The 17,926-nt window shown below is 66.1% G+C and overlaps 1 protein-coding gene across 6 annotated transcripts in view; it reads right to left on the bottom strand.

Annotated features, from left to right (window-relative positions):
- The window catches only part of AHDC1 (AT-hook DNA binding motif containing 1), a 52,731-nt gene extending 35,389 nt beyond the window's left edge, over positions 1 to 17,342 (bottom strand). For 4 of the 6 annotated variants that reach the window (XR_013926720.1, XR_013926721.1, XR_013926722.1 and 1 more), the window contains exon 1: positions 11,500 to 11,971. Coding sequence is in view for 2 of the 6 variants with exons in the window: in XM_080379166.1 (XP_080235292.1) it covers positions 11,500 to 11,689 (190 nt within the window). In the remaining 4 variants the exon portion in view is untranslated. Of the gene's footprint in view, positions 1 to 323; positions 462 to 11,499; positions 11,972 to 16,812 lie in introns of those variants that run through there. The other 2 variants (XM_080379167.1, XM_080379169.1) reach the window with 2 other exon arrangements.
- Between the last annotated feature and the right edge of the window lie 584 nt (positions 17,343 to 17,926).

Below are 17,926 nucleotides of genomic sequence, written 5' to 3'. Positions count from 1 at the left end.
GCACAGCTGGGCACAGGGCTGCCAGCCCCCTGCCCGGGGAGGCTCTGCAGGGATGCTGGGCTCCCACCTGCTTCACCCCACGGCTGGGCGAGCCAGCAACAAACGCCAGCAGTGCCTGGTTAGCAGGATCCGCTCTGACTTGAGGACATCCCCATCATCCTCCCGGCCAAAACTTGCTGCACCGAGGGAAACCCCGACCTCCAAGCGCTGGCTGCCAGCCCCTGGGCGCTCCGGGCCCCCCACAGCTCTCCCCACGCGTAATCTCCCTGGCCGAAGCGGGATTACCATGCAAACTGGCCGCAGAGCCGGGCAAAGCTCCTTACCAAGCACGACGGGCAGACAGACAGGCTCCCGAGGGGCCTGGCGGGGCGCAGGCGGAGCGCTGGGTGGGCAGCAGAGGTGGTGAGGTGGTGGGGAGCATCCCCACCCCCCACTGGGCTCCAGCCCGAGCCCAGGCACAACTTGTTGCAGGGTTGGGGCACGTCAAACCAACCACGGCGGGAAGTCCCGTCCAGCGCACGCCAGCCCCGCCACGGCACCGGCGGCGTTTCCTCTCCCTGCGCACGGGTGTGTGCACAGGCGCAGCGACAGAGACACCGGCGAGCGAAAAAAGGCTCCGGAAGGAAATGGAGAAAGCAAGAAGAAGCTGGCAGGTGGAGAGCAGGAGGGGCCGTGGCTGCCCCCACCCTGGCACAGGGTGCAAACGGGCATCCGGGGCTCCCCACCTCACCAGGGTGCACGGCCGCGCTGCCAGCACCGCACTGCTTTGCAGGCAACTCCCCACCTGGGGAAACTGAGGCATGGCAGCAAGCGGGGAGCAACTCTGCACCCCACGGTCTGTGCAGAGCCTCCCACCCTCCCGGGGAGGGAAACACTCCCCCCCGCCACGGCCGGGATGACACCAGCTCCCCGGCCTCCTCCCGCTCCACCCTGTTCCTGCAGGAACCCAGGAGTCCGGGCTCCGGGCAGGCAGCCAGCGCCTCCCTCCTGCCTGCACCTCCCGCCCTGCCTTCCCTGCCTGCACCACGAGCGCCAGGGGCTGGCTCCGGCCCTCAGCACCCGCATCCCCAGCCCAGCTCGCACCGGCCTCACTCCCCAGGCGCGCACCTTCCCATGGCATGTCACGGCGACCTTGGAGCTGTGCCGCGGCCACTCCGCGCCAAACTTCCCTGTACTCAGCGGCGATGCCCGTGGCGGAGCTGGGGGGGATGGATGGGAGGATTTTTTCCCCCCGTTTATTTATTTGTTGGGTGGTTTTTTTCTCCTTGCTGGAGACAAAGGCAGCCTGTGCGCCCAGCCACAGGGTTCGGAGGGTGCTGGCAGTGCCGGGACCCGGTGGCGGTGCCAGGCCAGCCGCGCCGGGGGCTCTGGGTGGCCAGTTTCCTCCGCACACAGATGGCTGTTTCGACTCAGTCGAGCGCTTGACCTAAATCTCCTCCTGATCCACGGGAGCTGCAGTCCCTCGGCAGCACAGCTCAAGGCGAGGAGGAGGAGGAGGAGGAGGAGGAGGATGAAGGCGGCGGGGGGGGGGGTATGGACGACCAGGGCCAGCTGCGGACCGGCGGGAGGGTCGTGCCGGAGGGCCCCCACCCCGGGTTTGGCAGCGGGGCCAGCGGAGGCGGAGGTGGAGGGAGGGAAGGGGGGGGGAAAAAATCTCCCACGCTTCAACCTCCAGCGCCGGCTGCCCGCGCCTGCGTGCTGCACCCACCAGGGCTGGGGCAACCGCCCCACCGGGCTCGACGCCCCAGCAGACCACTTCCTCGGAGAGGGGCCCTGGCGGAGGAAGCTCCAACGGCTTGAAAGTTTCGACTGTGACTCAACTGCTGGCTGGGGTGACTGAGCGGGCCCCGGCAAGGGGGGGCTCACAGGACCCCGGGGGTTCGGGGCACCAGGGTGGGGGATTTTTTTTTTTTTTTTTGGGTTCCCCAGACGAGGGCTGTCTGCGAGGCATTGCGCTCCACCCCCAGCATCGGAGCAGCCCAAACCGGCTTCCCAGCGACAGCAGAAAGCTTTTAAAATCCCCTACGCGCGGCATGACTCACTCCAGAGCCAGTGCCCAAAACAAGCTCCGACACGGAGAGGAATGGCGAGAGCAGAGATGCTGGGGGCGGGCAGGAGGGGCTGGGGAGGGCCGGGGAGGGGGAAAGGGGGAGACAGAAGGAGGGAGAGAAAAGAGAAGAGGCAGAAATAACAGCATCTGAAACTCTGCCTGCTGGAGGCTAATTGGTTCCGGCACAGCCTGGTTTGTTTGGCAGTGTTTCCTCTAATCCTTCAGGCTCCGCGCTCCCAGCCCCAGGGACATGGGGACATCTCGCCGCCCGGCACCGACACCCGGCCAGCGCCTCTGCAGCACTCCTGGCTCCGGTCCCCCCCGCCCGGGATGCAGCGGGGTGATGCTGGGACCCGCTCTGCCCACCCTGGGGTGCCCCTGGGGCCGCACCCCACCGCAGTGACATCCTGGGGACGATGTCCCCTTGTGCAGCACTGGGTGTGAGGATGCTCAGAGGACCGGGCATGTGATGGCTGGGGTGGCGGAGGGAAGGGACAGGAAGGGAGGGGAAGGGAAGGGGGGGGCCCACGGCCCAGCATGGCCGAGCCAGAGCACTAGCCAAGAGTCGGCAGCTTTGTTCCAGGTGCCGGCTCCCTTTTTTTCATTAGGCTAATGGGATGCGGATGCATTATTCCATTCCACATGCTGCTAATGAACCACTCAGGCCAGTGCATTTGCATTAATGTGCAAAGCACTGGAGGAGGGTGGAGTGGCTGCATCTGGCCAAGGCTGACCTTCCCCACGCCGCCCAGTCTCCCTGGCACACGGTCCTGCAGCCCCCGAGCCATGCCATGCTCCCGCCGCCCCACCGGACCCTTGATCTCCCCGGGATGGCTCCAACGCACGTTCCAGGACACCTTAAGCAGCCCTGAGCAAGCCCCAGCCCGCCCACCCCCAGCTCGCTGTGCCTGCTGACTATGTTGCCCTCTTGCCTGCACCATGCCTGCTGGCTCCCAGACCCCTCACCACGTGGATCCTGGACGATGCCCCGCTGCCGGCCCCCCATGCCACACCCCAGCGCTGGCACCCCATAAGCAGAGGGGACCGCAGCATCCCTCCTGCTCACCCCAGAAAGCAATCACTCCCATGACCCGCAAGGAGACCTGCTCGGTGTGTCCCCCCTTCCCAGTTATTTTTACTGTGACCGCTCAGCACCACCCCCAAGCTCCCCTCCAGCACCCCAGGGGGCCACCTCCCAGGGTCGTCGTTGTCGTCGCCCCGTCCCCACCCCCCCCCGGTGCTGGCAGGCAGCGCTGGGCACGGGCGTCATTGGAGCCCTTGGATTGTTTGTTACGGCTCCCAACTGCCTCCGTCCCCGGAGAGGTTTCGAAGGCGAGTGACCCACGAACTGGAATGCGCAAAGCCTCCAGCAGAGCCAGCTGCCTGCGCCCGCGCAGGGGGGGCGGCGAGGGGAGAGCAGCCGGCCTCACGGCACGGCACGACACAGCACAGCACGGCACGGCACAGCACGGCATGGCTGTGTGCACGCGGATGCACGGCCCCGATGCGTTCTCCCAAGGTGGGCAGCCGCTCGGCTGGGGCGAGATGAGAGCGGTCCACTGGCCTTGTCATGTCTCCAGCACCGCCGGCCATCGCAACAGGCCCCCAGACCCCCGTGTCCACCTCCCCGCCTCCCTCCCAGCCTGTTTTTTTGGCAACCTCCCGACACGGTGCTGAGCTGCACAGGAGCTGTGCCAGAAGGATGCTTCACCCCTTGCCCAACTGCAAGATGTGCATCCTCGGTGGCCAATGGACCTCTAGGACAGGGAACAGCACAGTGGCAGGGCCAGGCCCCCACCTTGGCCAGTGCCACCATCCCCAGGTGCCCGGAGGGCTCCCAGCTGGTGACTGTGGGAACAGGCATGGCCAAGCCTGTCCTGGGGGGCATGGCGGGGTCTCAGGCAGCTCCGTGCCCAGCGAGTGTGCAAAGCCCCCGCGCCCAAGCGCGTGCACGTGGGTGTCTGGGTTTGTCACAGCCTGGTGAGCAAGTTAATCTCGGGCTCCCTGACACGTGGAATAAAATCGCGATCCCGTAATGGAATTCATTCATCTTCCTGTCCAGGCAAAGAACAAGCCCCCCACCACCCGCCAGGGCTGGGGCTGGGCCAGGGCAAGGCAGCCGGTGGGCCAACACCCAGCCGGGGGTCCTGCTGGCACCCACCCTCCTCCCTGCAATGGGACCCAGCTGGCACGGGAGGGACATTCCTGCGAGCTTCTGCCCAAGGATGTGCAAAACACTGGGTGCTAGCATATGTCCCCTTCCCAGGGGACCTCAGCCACGTCCGTGGGGGCAGCTGGGATCACCAATGGGGGTTGAAGCTCCGCAGGATGATCCTGGGTCCCACTGTGCCAGATGGCAGCTACACTGCTCACAAGGGGGGGGAAAGGGAAACTGAGGCAGGCAGTGCCACTGGGGGAAGGGCAGTCCTGGCAACATGAAGAGGACAGGGGAAAATGTCCCTCCATCCCCGTGATGTCCCTTTGTACCCACAGTTCCATTCCTACTGCCAGAGCCTTAACCAGCCCCAGCAGGGAGGACCCACCCTGGGGACCCTGCAGGGGCAGCACCAGCTGGAGCACCCATGGGGGAGCCCAGCACGTCCCCAGGGACCGGCTGATGGGACCTGGCCGATGCTACGGGTGTAAGCAACGGAGAAAAACTCTTGCAGGAGCCTGAGCGGGGCAGGAGGCCACGGGGCTGCCAAGCTGCCTGGTGCCTCAGTTTCCCTCTGGCACCCACAGTGAGGCCACCCCCAGGCGGGAAAGCGGCCCCACGGCCAGGGGAGGAGGAGGAGGAGAAGAAGGAGGAGGGCTGCTCCCTCCCGGGCACACAAAGCCCCTTTCATAGGGGCCGAGTTTGGATTTCCTCCGCCAGCCCAGCACCTCGCTGCCTCCTGCCCTGCCAGAAACGCTGCGGTCGGAGCAGGGGGCTGGTGGTTTGGACGCCTGGAGGGGGCACAGGGACCTTTGGGTGGCTTCATCCCTCACCCCGGCCCTTGCCCTGACCATCCCCGTGATTTTCCCCTCCTGTCAGCTTTTAATTATACCCCTAATAAAAGTCACTTTGCAGGGAAACGGGAGCTTTGTTGCTCAGGAGCTCATCTGCTCCTGCTGCTCCTTCCCCGCTTTAAACCATAATCCTCAGCTGGGGACACTGCAATTAGCCACCACGGAGCCGGGCACCGTGTCACGGAGGATTAGGGCTCCCTTCGGCAGGGAGCTGGGGGACCTGGCCCCAGAGTGGGTCAATGGCTCTGTGTGGGATGGGCTGTCGCCCCCTGCAGCCCCGAGGGAGGGGGATGGGACTAAGGGCACCTCCCAGCCAGGCAGCCCCCAGCCCACCTTCTCTGGCGTACCCACAGACCTGCACCCCCGCACTGGCATCAGTGCCACTGGGCTATTTTTGGGGTGCACGGGAGCCACAGGCCCTCAGCTGACCCCCCCCCGGAGCCCCCTGTGCCGACAGATCCAAGGAGGGCTTCCCAGGGGTTGGGCGGCTTTGCACAATGCAACTACGGGGACAAAAATGGAGCTGGGAGACCAACACGAGCCTCAGCGCACGTCCCCACATGCCCGCGCAGCCCCCATGCCGTCCCCCAGGGCCCTGTGTCCCTGGGAGGGGAAACGGAGGCACAGGGCACCAGGTGCCCATGACACACACCTCACAGCAGCCCGGGGAGAGATGCGGTGCTGCCACGTCCGTGCGCGCCTGGAAGGTTGGTGACAGCCCTCAGCCCTCTCCCCAGGTACGGTGCCCTGCTGCAAAATCAGGCAGGGAGCCCCCCACTCAGGCCACAAGCTCCCCCGGTGCTCCCCAGCACCGCGCTCGTGGGCCATCCAGCACCAGTGCGGTGATGGTGATGTGGGGCCCCCATGGACGGTGCAAAGGCCATGTCCGTGGCATGGCAAAGGGGGCAGGGGATGTGGCATCACTCAGCCCCCTTAAAGCCCCCGAAAGAAGCCCGTGCATCGCTCCCGGGTGCCTGCTCGCCAATCAGCCCCTTCCCGGGGCTGGGAGCTCGTTAGCAGCCGCTCATTAAGAGCCCTCCGGGAGAAGGAAGGTACCCGGGACACCTGCACCTCTGTTTAATGAGCTGCAGCACCGTTAAACGCTGGAGGGGACCTTGGGCGCGGTGGAGCTGCTGGTGGGGAGGGTTGACCCCCACCCTGACCCCCACCCAGATCACGGTGTGGGTCCCCGTGGTGTGGCTGGGGGAAAGGGAGGGACGCGGGGAGTTGAGTCATGGTGACAACTGCAGGCAGCGGCGGTGGCAGGGCTGCGCAGCAGCTGCTGCCAGGAACACCCCAAGCTCCCAGCCAGCCCCGGGGGGCACCCAGCCGCGGCTGCATCCCCCCACCCCTGACGCCTGCACCCATGGGTGCTGCAGGGAGGGGGGGATGGTGGCCAGGGCTGGACAGCAGTGCCATGCACTGCACCGGTGCCTGTGCAGAGGCATGACAGGACCCCGGGTCCTCAGGGTGGGGCCCTTCCCACCGTGGGTGCCCCTGAGCTGGGAAGGGGACACGGACGGTTGTCCCCAAGGACCTTGCCCAGCATCCAGAGCTCCCAGTCTGGCCATTAAAGCACAGCCTCAAGCAGCGCCTAGAGGGGTCCCAGGCAGGTGGGGTGATGCTCCTGCGTGCGCCCTATCACACATGGACGTTCCTATGAACCCACAGCCCAGCACCCAGCCCGGCAGGACGCCTGGGTCCCCAGGCCCAAGCGCCGCAGCCCCCCACTCTCCCACCCACCCCGCGTGGGGCTCTCCCTCGTTAATGTTTACTCGGGTTCGTTAGCGCCGGCGCATCGCCATGGCAACCATGCAAGCTGCGCGCCGCCATCGGCGCCACCACCACGAGGCGCGGGGACATCCCCGCGCGTGGGGTCACCACGGCCACCCGCCACCGCCACCACCCACCCTTGGGCGCGTGGGGCTGGGGGACAGCATGGGGAGCAAAGGGGTGCGGGGGCACCGGGGTTCGCCTCCTCCCCACTGGGATGGCACGGCTTGGTGTCACCCTGATGGGGTGACAGCACCCGCCGCTCGCCCCCGAAGCACCCGCCGCCGAGCCGGGGTTGCAGGCGTTGTGCGTGGCGCTGCCAACACGCCTCGGTGCTGCATTATTTATAAACCGGAGGAGCAGAGGGCTGGGCAGCAGCTGCAGAGCCCTTGCGGGCCACCCTGCCTGGTGTCACGCAGCCACCGAGCCTGCTGGCATGGTGGCACCGCAGCCCCAGCAGCCAGGAGGGACAATGGGGACGAGGCTGCCCGTGGGGCTGGCAGAGCCACAGGGTGCCCAGATGCCACCCTGGCGTCCCCTTGGACGTGGCACGTGGCGGGTGCAGCACACATGGATGTCTGGTGCGTCCCCGTGTCCCCCACACCAGCACGGCACCCTGAGCTGCCTCCTGCCACCACATGAGCCCATTGCAGATGGGTTTGGGGGATGGCACCAAAGGGGTGCCCCCACCCAAGACGCAGCCAGCCTACCCCCGCGGCACACAGCAAAGTCACAGCTGTACCACAGCACCGTTCACCAAGAGCAGGATGCGGCCCCGGTGTTTTCTCACACCGCCGGGCTCCGTTTGCTACAGCAAACAGGTTTTCCTTAAGCTTTGCAGAATCCTCCTGCCTCCTCCCTCCCTACGAGTCCCACCTCCGGGCTGGGGAAGGGGCGGGGGGGGGGGGGGGGGGGGGGAAGGCTGAGATGGGGCTTTTAATTTTTCATTATTAATTTCCCATCGACGCTGAGAGGCACCGGGGCTCGCTCAGCCGCCCCCAGCATCGCCCCCCGCGCTCCCGCGCGCTCTCCTGGAGCTCTGCACCGGCTGAAGCCGAGCCAGGCTGCCGATAGGATTAATTCTGCATGACTGCCCATCTCCGCGGGGGGATCTAAGACCCTCAGGCCTGCAGCAATCTTTAAAATTCCTCCAGCCCAACTTAATTCCCTCTTCCTGCAGAGCTGGCGCATCTGCTGCAGTCAGGCACAGAGAGAGAGGGAGACGGAGCGAAAGGGGGGGACGCCGGCACCCAGGACCACCACCAGCTCTGGCGCCAGGCGTTGGCTCTGCGATGGTGGTCGCGGTACTGCATTGTCACCATGGGGTCACCCAAAGCCACGCTGGTCACCCATCCTGGCCCCGCGGGTGGTGGCACAAGGAGAGGGTTTGCACTGGGGATGGGGGAAACTGAGTCACGTTGGGGAGGGTGGCCAGATGCAGCCCCCTGCGCCGCAGCCCTGGCACGGTGTCACTGCCCCCCGCCCCCCGCTGGGACTCCCCAGACCAGGAGGCTGACTTAAAACCAGGCTTTTTCAAACACCTACGGGCTCTGCCTCTCCGAGGGGGGCTTGTTGAGCCCCTCCAGCCCCCGGCCCTCCGCAGCCTGAGTGGACAGACCCCCACATTCAATATTGTCCGAGGGCACTCAGGGTCTGGCATCCCTGGATTTTGGGATGGCTCATGGAAACGCAGCAGCTGCTTGGGAAACAGCCCCGCACCCCCTCGCACAGCCTGGGGGCAGAGCCCCCCCAGCCCTTCTCCCAGGGAACAAGGACCCCAGCATCACCCTGTGGGCTGCGCACACCCAGAGCCGGCACTGTGGGACCCCCTGCCCACATGAGCCGCCACCAACCAGCCGCAGGTCGAGGAGGCCGGCCAAGCCGGGGGTGCTCCCCCCCCCAAACCCCCACCATGCACCGCGGCAGCCTGGGGACAGTGGCATGTCCCACGCTTTGAAGGCTCAGCCACCACCACGCCGAGGCTGGCAGCCGGCAGGCAGAGCTAACCTTCAGGGGGGCGGTGGGGAGAGGCAGCAGGGGGGACAGATGCAGCCACCATCGTCCAAGCAACCCCTGCCTGCACCCACCGGCCGGCAGCACGGCCACCCACCCGAGGTGTCAGCAGCTGCCGGATCCAGGAGAGCCATCCCTCGTCCTTCTTGCCTGCAACTTGCCCGGCTCGCCAGGCAGCCGGGAGGAAGGCGAGGAGTGCAGCCCAGCCCAGCTGCTGGCGGAGCTGCGGATACATGCATTTAAATCACTTATATCTTTACTTTCTCCTGCGCTGGCTGTGAGATGGGCTTTTTTTGCATGCGTAATTAGGGGGTGGAACAGATGGCGGAGGGTTCGTTTAAAGTAATGCATCCATTAAAATAACCTTCGCTGTCGGGGACTGCGCTCCGACAGGGGCCTGTTTCACCGGGGGCGGGGGGGGGGGCTTTGTTCTGCAAGGAGGGGGGTGTTGGACTTTGAGAAGGTGGCTGGGGGCCGGAGCGCATACTCCCTCTGGGATGCATCATCCCGGATGGCAGGACGAAGGGGTGAAGCTGGTCCCGATACACTGACCTGTATTGCTCCAGATGGATTGGGCATGTGAGCTAGGGCCAAACTGGGACCGAACTGGGGTTGAACCGGTCCTCTCCCGGGCTCAGTTTCCATAGCAATAGGATGGCAGCGAGATGGCAGGGACGCAAAGCTCAGGCTGGGGAGGATGCCACGGGGCGGGCATGGTCCCCACGATCCCTGCAAGGGGCAGCTCCAGCTGGGGGTACCCACGGCTGGAGCTGCCCCTTGCAGGGACCGCGGGGACGGTGCCTGCCTCTGTCCCCCACCCACCCTAGAAACCCAAAATAGGCTGGAGGAGGACATTTCGTCTTGCCACGCAGCACCAGCCGCCTCTCCTGTTTCAAACCCTGGGTTCCCGGGAGAGGCAGGAGGGCTTTGTTCAGGCACCGGAGGAGTGGAGGCCAGAGAAAGCAGGAGTGCCCTGCCAGCTCTTGTGTTTCACTCCCAAGGAATGCCGGGGAGGGGAGGGGAACACTGTTTCCCCCCCCTCCCCGCCCCAACAGGCGCCCGGCCTGGCTGCAGGGTGCTGAGGCAAAGAGGATGAGGAGGGGAGTATGCAGGGATGAAGGATGGGGAGGCGGGCATCGCGCGGATGCCGTGGTACCACCACGTGCGGCCGGGGCTGGCGGCGGGTGGGCTGGGGGACACACACACACACATACGATGACACACACCCGGGGTGGCACAGCAATGCTGAGCACGGCACTGGCTCGGTCGGAGCAAAGCAAATAATCCAGAGCAAGAGCTGCTGAGCAAATATTACACCCCTGGCTTGGAGGAGATGAGGAGCCCCCATGGGTACCCCCTAAATTTGGGGGCTCCAGAGAGGCAGCTGCTGGGGAAGGGGCTGGAAAGGGCGAGGGCAGCAGTGAAGCCAAAGCCACCCATGCGTGTTCAAACATTTAGTGTGCACTTGCTAAGGTGCTTCTGCTGCCTTCAGGGCATCGCTGCGTTTGAAGCACCAGAGAGGTGGGAACTGGGGGGGCGGGGGGGGGGGGGGATGGGGAACAAATGCCAGGGCTGCACTGGAGGCAGGGGGTGTCTCTCTTTTCCAGCTGGGGGGGGGGGGGGGGGCAAGGCTGGCTCCCAGCTACAGCACAGGGAGCCCAGGGAGGGGTGGGACAAGCTCAGCTTCGCCCCAAGTCGTGCAGAGGCTGGCCCCTGCCTCACCACCCCCTCCCCAGCCACAGCCCCGAGACCCCACAGGGCTGTGTGTCTCTCCCTCCTCGTCCTGTTCCTCCTGTTCCTCCAGCCCCTACGTGCCTCGCTGGTCCCCTGCACTCCAGCTCGTCGGCACCCTGAGGTGTCCCCAAGCTCCAGCATGGCCCAGGGGACAGCTGGTGGCTGCGGCAACGCAGCGGCTGATGCCAACAGCGGGATGGGGCCACGGCTCTTGCCAACGCCTCCGTGCCCGACGCTGGGGGCAGAAAGCGAGATGCTGACAGCAGCGGCGGTGCCAAGGGTGGCGATGGCAGGCGCTGGGGTGAGGGACCAAGGGAACATGCGGGAATAGCGGCGGTGGGCTGGGGGCTGCCAGAGAGATGCCAACAACCAAGAGAGGAACACAGCAGGACCCGGATTGCGGGGTGATAGGGGTCCTTGGGCCAGCAAGGGGAGAAGCCCCTTCATTTCGCCCTCCCCAGCCCCATGCACGCGTCGAGGAGGAGCCCCTATGCCTGCCAGCCGAGGGACACCGGGCTTTGCCCTGCCACTGCTCACACAGCCCCTTCCCCACGCCATCCTCTGGCCACTGAGCCCCCGCTCTGCCGCCCCCACCCTCCCACCCTCCCGCTCACTGATCCCCAACTCCCCCGGCTCACCTGCCATCACCCCCCACCCGCCCCTTCGTCTCCCCCGGCGTTTTGGCCTGTCCCTTTGGCGCACCCCAACACCACCAGCTCTTCCCACTCCCCAGCCAGCAATCCGCTGGGAAAACCGGTCCCAAAAACCCTTCCCCGCATCCGCGCCAGCTCTGCAGGTCTGGGGGGGCCGCGGGCTGGCCCCCCGCTCGCCAAGAACAATAGCGCCTTGTTCCAGCCCAGCTCGGTCCTCTCCTGCCGGGCTGCAAACACCTCCCTGGGCAATGCGCTGGCCACTCTCACCTCTACGTCTCTCTCGCTGTTTCCCAGTTCCCTCCTGACAAATCCCCGTTCCCGATCGCTTCTCCTCCCCGCGGGTCCATATTAAGCTACATTCTCCTTTCAGCTGGGTGGAAAACAGCAGTAATAACCATGTGGAGAGAGCCGTGCCCCCCACCTCCACTTCCCTCCCACTTTGGGGTTCAAATTTCATTTCAGCAAAAAAGCTTCCCCCGCCTCCAATTTCTTCCCCCAAACCGAGTCGCTGTCGTCTCGTCTGATCTCGGCAGGGGCCGTATGGATGCTCAGCTCCTCCTGGTTCAGGATCTGCTGCCAATCTGGACCTCGCAAACTGGTTCTCACACAGCTCCCGCCTAGCACCTCCCTCTCGGCATTTATTGTCCCTCCTCAGCCACCCAGCCCCAGCTTGCTCCCCTGCCACCCTGCTCCCCTGTCACCCTGCTGCCCTGTCACCCTGCCGCCCTGCTCCCCGGTCACCCTGCTCCCCTGTCACCCTGCTGCCCTGTCACCCTGCTGCCCTGTCACCCTGCCGCCCTGCTCCCCGGTCACCCTGCTCCCTACCACCCTGCTGCCCTGTCACTCTGCTCCCTGCCACCCTGTTTCCCCATCACCCTGCTCCCCTGCCACCCTGCTCCCCATACCACCCATCCAGCGATGCACAAGGTGCCGTGCTCCCCTCCTGCCCCTGCTTCGGCTCAGGTGCACCCATCCCAAACCGAGCCACTGAGGTCACCAGGAAAAATTCATTCCCAGCGAATTCCCAGGGGACCCGCAGCCGGCGGGGAGCAGAGCAGCCCTGTTGCCTCCAGCTGAGCAGCCTCCCTCTTTCCCGCAGCTGAAGAGCTCATCTCCCTCGCCCAAGGCGCTCCGTCCTCCTCCAGATATTTTAGGCCCAGGTTTTGCGAGGAATGTACAGGCGCCGAGCCCAAGCCGATGCGCTGAAGTCAGCAGGAGGCAAAGAGTGTGCGTGGGGCTCGGGGCCCCGGGGGCGGCAGCAGTGTCGGCACAGGGATGGGATGGGATGGGATGGGATGGGATGGGATGGGATGGGATGGGATGGGATGGGATGGGATGGGATGGGATGCTGCTCCCTCCGCCTGGAGCTCGTTTAGCGGCGGGAAGGGCAGAGGTTGGAGCTGGCGGATGCCAGAACTGCTTTGCTCTCCCTCTGAGAGGATCAATAGCACATTTCGCCGCTCCCCTGTCTCCCCGCATCACGCCAGGCCAGGCTGCATCAGTGCTCACCCGCCTGCACGCCTGCGCGGGGTGGGCTTTGGCATGGGGAGGGGGGTCCCTGCCACTGTTTGTCCCCGTTCCCATCACCGAGAAGGGGAAGGAGGTGTTTTCACCACGGTGGCGTGTCCCCTGCCAGCACCTGCCCAGACCCACCTTCACCCCCCGGCTCTGCACGCCAGCGCCATCCATCCCTGCGCACCAACCTCTGCTGCACATGTGCCGACACCTCCCGCTAACACCCCCTCCCGCTTGTCCGCACCCTGCTGACCCCCTGCACCCCCAGCCACCGCAGACCCCCTGCACCGTGGCAGCTCATCACACCTCCCAGCCCAGCTCAGCATCCCCGGGGGGGCTTCGCCCTGCCGCAGAGGGAGTCCCTGGCGTGGCGGCGCGCACCCGCCCTTGTCACGGCCTCGCTGGCATGCAGGCATCCTACATGCTCCAACAGGTGAGCCCCCGGGGCAGCGTTCCTGCCTGGGCTGGGAACTGTCCCCACCGGGCAGCCAGTTTGCAGGCATGTTCCTTCCCAGCACGTCCCTCCCTTCTTCCCCTTCGTATCCAGCCTCCCTCGGCCGGCAAAAGGGGGGAGCCGACAGATTTTAATGAGCTCCCCGGAGGCATCGTTCTGCACCCCCCTCCCTTCCCGCCTCTTCCCGCGCCCGGGAACCGATGCTCTGAAACACAACCCTCGGTGGCAAGCCTGGAAAAAAACCACAGGGCACATTTCTCCCCCCCCCCCCTCCTTTCCCTCCTCGCCTCCCCCAGCTTTTTGCTCTCCTGCCGATGCCAAAGACCCAGCCGGGCTCTTGTGCTTTCACTCGCAGCTGCAGCTGCCGATTTTCGCTGTAAGCCCTTGTGCCTAGAAGGCCCAGAGCGAGGGATTCTGGGACGCGGTGATTGAAGACAGCACCAGCGCGGAGACCATTGCTCAGACTTTCCCTGTCTGTCGCCCCAACACTCAACCCACAGAGAGGGAGGGGAAAAAAAAAAAAAAAAAAAAAAAAAGGAAAGAAAGGGGAAAAAAAAAAAAGATGGAGAGAAGAAAAAATAAAAACGGACTGGCGCTCGCCCCTTCCCACCCACGCAGAGCGGCACGCTGCGCTGTGCTGCCACAGAGCACCCCAGCCTTCACCTGGGTCAGCCAGCCCACAGGGCCAGGGTGAGCTCCCCAGCACCGCGACACCCCCCTGAGCTCCTGGTTGCTTTGCTTTGCCACGTCAAATCCCACTGGGCACGCGCTGGATCCCTCGCACCTTGCAGCCCACCAGACATCACCTTAAAAACTCATGGCAGGCACCGTAGCGGCACCCCATTTGTGTCCCCTCTCTGTTATTTCAAAAGGAAAATAATAACGCAGCTTTTGAGCCACCGTTTGCAGCACGGAATAAATACTGGGGCGCGGGTGTGAGGGGAGGCGACGCCACGCATGATGCCGGGTCCTCACGCGAAGCTGAAATGCTCACCCGTGGCCGTGGGACCACCAGGACGCAGCCCGGAGCCAAGCAAACACCCTGGGCACATGTCATCACGTCCCCTCCACATGCAAAAGCCCCCGAGGGAGGGAGTCCCCAGCACCCTGGGTGTCCAGGCATGGCGAGGGAAGGTCTCACAGTACCAAATACCTGCCCTCCAGCACACACACTGGGCCAAGCATCGCTCAGTGTGTGCCCTGAGGCAGAGCAGGAGCAACTCCAGCCCGGACAGATGGACGGACACACAGTGAGGAGTGGGGGAACCAGGCTGCGAACCCGCAGAGCCCCGTGCTGGGGAGAAGAGGGGGCCTGGCGAGCATCCCCTGGCCAGCTGAGCCCTCGCGCCCCAAGAACCACCCCCGGCATCGCCAGCTCCCCGAGGACCACAGCCAGCCCGCGCGGCACACCCCAGCCCTGAAGTTTGGCGGGCGGTGGGGCTGGGGAGGGGATGGCGGAGGGGGGGGACGGGGACATCTGCGACGCATTCAGGGGCCATCCCGCATCCGGGCAGCCCGGCCACAGCCCAGCATCCAGCCAGCCGGCCCCGGGGGGGAGCCCTGCCCTATGGCCAGGCAAAAATCCCCCCCCAGTCTCTCCTGCTCCCCCCACCACGCTCCCGTTAACGAGCCCGGAAGAAGGAAACAGCCCTCCCCACCACTGCCCTGTTTACCAAGAGCTGGTTCCAAGCACTCGGGAGAATAGCAGGAGCATTTCAAGGCCCTGTTTCCACTCGGCTGACACACACTATTTATAGAAGCCCACAATTCTCCCAGAGCTTTCCTCGGGATCTCAGCAGAAATAGCCTGCCCCAGGTCTCTGCTGCCTCCTCTAAGGAGGCCAGGGCAGCGCTGGCCCCCCCAGGCTTCCCGTAACCTTCCATGCGTTTCCATCGCTTCTCCTCTACCGGCCGCCCCATTCCCGCCGTGTCCTTGGCTACCCCATCCCCATCCCTGTGCCAACCCCTCGCCTCTCCCCCCGTCACCAAAACCCCGGCCACCTCCACGTCCTGCCCGCTTGGGTCCCAGCGGGCGCACGGTGGCTCTGGCTGGCGGCGGCTGCTGCTCACCGGACGGCGGAGGGAGGGAACCGGACTGTGGTTGATGGGGTGCAGAGGGGTGCGGGGGGGGGGGAAGGCCAGCAGCTGGGCGAAAGCCACCTCCTGCCTGACTGCATCGGAGCGCGGCAGAGCCCCGGGGGACTCGCACCGGGGATGGAGTTGGCCTATTCAGGTTACAGAGACATGGCAGAGCGGAATTTGGCGCCATGCCATCCCTTCTCCAGCCCACCCCCCCACCCCACCCCCCCTCGCTCTCCTCTTCCCCCCCTCCCACCACCACCACCACCCTCCCCTGCAAATTCCTCAGCCCAGCAGGAGCAGCCAGTGTAAGGGGACACCTGGGGGGGCGAGGAAAGGGCGAGGGGGGGGGCGGGAGGCCTGGGGGGGCCCCCAATATGGACCACGCGCCCCCAGCGCCCGACAGCGCCTGGGTCAAAAGCGAGCGGGCAGGATCCGTGCCTGTCGCCCTGGGGGTTCGCTTCTGCTCTCTGTCACGCCAGGATAAATCTGGAGCGACTCCACCGTGGCACACAATGAGCTCAGCCCGCGGCTTTTGGGGGCTCTTCTGGCAGCCACGGGCCGAGGGGCTGGACACACGAGGCCACCTGGTCGCAGCTGGGGCCATGTCCCCCCCCCAGCACATAAACAAGTGGGGGGACCCAGGTGTCTCCACCTGCCCTGGCCTTGGGGACACCAAACACATCCCCAGGGTGGGGAGAGGGTCTGGCGTTAGCGTGACCCCCATGGGGTGATGGCACCCCCTGCCAAAGCCACTGCTCCCCTGGGGTCCCCACTGCTGTGCAAGCACCGAGGGGCCACGCCAGATCGCGGAGCTGGGGGGGGGGGGATTTAAATCAGCTGATCGATAAAAACAAATCAGAGGGGGGATGACAGGCACCGAAGTGACAACCGCTCACCGAGCCCCGCACCGCGGACCACACAACTTCGCCGGCGGGATTGGGGTGAGCCCCACGCCTCACCCCACGCACCACCACCGACCCCCGCCCCGGGGCAGCCCCCCCGCGGGCCCGCCCGCCGCTCCAGGGGGCCGGGCTGCCAGGGAAAGGGGTTGGGATGCTGTGCCCCGGGGGGCCCCCCCCGTCCCCCGGGAAGCCCGGCTAACCCCAAACGTCGGTGAGACGCTCGGCTCCGGCGGCGGCCTGCCTTCTAGCGGAGAGAGCCCGCTCTGACAGCTGTCACTCAGCGCTCGCAGCCGGGGGGGGCGGGGGGGGGCAGGCGGGGGGCGGGGGGGGCGGCCAGGGGGAGGCGGCCGAACTCGTGGAGATCGCAGCCCCCCCCCAGTCGGGGGCTCGCCCCGGCCCCCCCCCCCCCCCCCGCCCGCCCCTCCCCGCCCCAAGTGCCATTAAACTCCTGCAATTTGGCACCAACTCGCCGCGCAACTTCAGCGGAGGGGACGGCGGGGGACACGCCACCGCCTCCCCCCCCTTCCGCTCTGCCCGAAGGGGGTGTCCCGTGTGTCCTCCCCCCCCCAAAACCTTTCCCCTCCCGCCTCCCAGCCCCACACAAAGGCGGGGGGTCCCCGGTACTCACCCGCCGGCTGCTGCGCTCCGAGCCCCTCGGAGCCCGCCCGCTTGGGGAGGCTCCTGCCGTCCGGCGGGGCTGCCTCCTGACCGGCCGCGGGGGTCCCGGAGCCCTCGGCACCGCTCGCCACCTTCAACGAGAGCATTTCCAGCGCCTCCTGCTCACATTCTCCCCAGGCAACTCCGCTCCTGCCAGCCCGCCCCCTCCTCCGTCCCCTGCCTGCTCTTTCCTCTCCGCTTTCCTCCTTCCCTCTCCCCCACCTCCACCCCTCTATTTTATTTTTTTCCGGGCTTTTCTCTCCCCGCTACCGCTTCGCTTTTTTTTTTTTTTCCTCCTTTTTTCTCCTCTTTTTTGCCCCCCCCCTTCGCCTCTCACACACACAAAAGGCAGCGGAGCGGGAGGCGGAGGGGAACCGACCTCCCCTCTGCGCCTCCGCCGCTCGCCGCCTGCGGAAAGCAAAGAAAGACACAGCGCAGCAGAGCCCTGGCTTGCCGCTGCCTCCCCCCTTCCTCCTCCTCCTCCTCCTCCTCCTCCTCCTCCTCCTCCCTCCTCCTCCTCCTCCTCCTCCTCCACCTCCTCCCTCGCTCTTGCCTTCTGCCGCTCCTGGCTTTGTGGGGGCTGGGATAAGAGGGGGGGAGCGGAGCCGGCGGCGAGGCGCGCCCTGCCCCTCTCTCCTCTCCGTGCGCGGCGGGGACCGCGGCTCCGCTTCGCTCCGCTGTCAGCGGCACGGCCAGCATCCGGCACCCCGGGGAGCCGTGCAGCACCGCCGGGGCATGCCGGGCCTTGTAGTCCTTCCTTTCCCCCCCCCTTTTTTTCCCTCCTTCCTTTCCTTCTCCCCCCCCCCCCCCCTCCGCCCCTCTTTCTCCTCCCCGTCGCTGCGAAGCGCGCAGGGAGGGGCGCAAACGGGCGCGCCTCCGTTGCGCGCTGCTTGGGGAGGGGGATACTTATGGGGGGGCACCCCGGCGGGTGGGGGGACAAACCACGGTGGTTTGCCCCCCCCACCCCACCCCCGGGATGCCCTCCCCCCCCCCCCCCGAGGTCCCAGTGGGATGCGCGGGGCATTGCTGCCCTCTCCCGGGTTGCACCCGCACTGCGCACCCCCCTCCCTGAGGATGCAGGCTTG

This window comes from Falco punctatus, assembly GCF_963210335.1.
Source record: "Falco punctatus genome assembly, chromosome: 3".
NCBI lineage: Eukaryota > Metazoa > Chordata > Aves > Falconiformes > Falconidae > Falco > Falco punctatus.
This window is presented reverse-complemented; position numbering and strand designations above follow the sequence as displayed.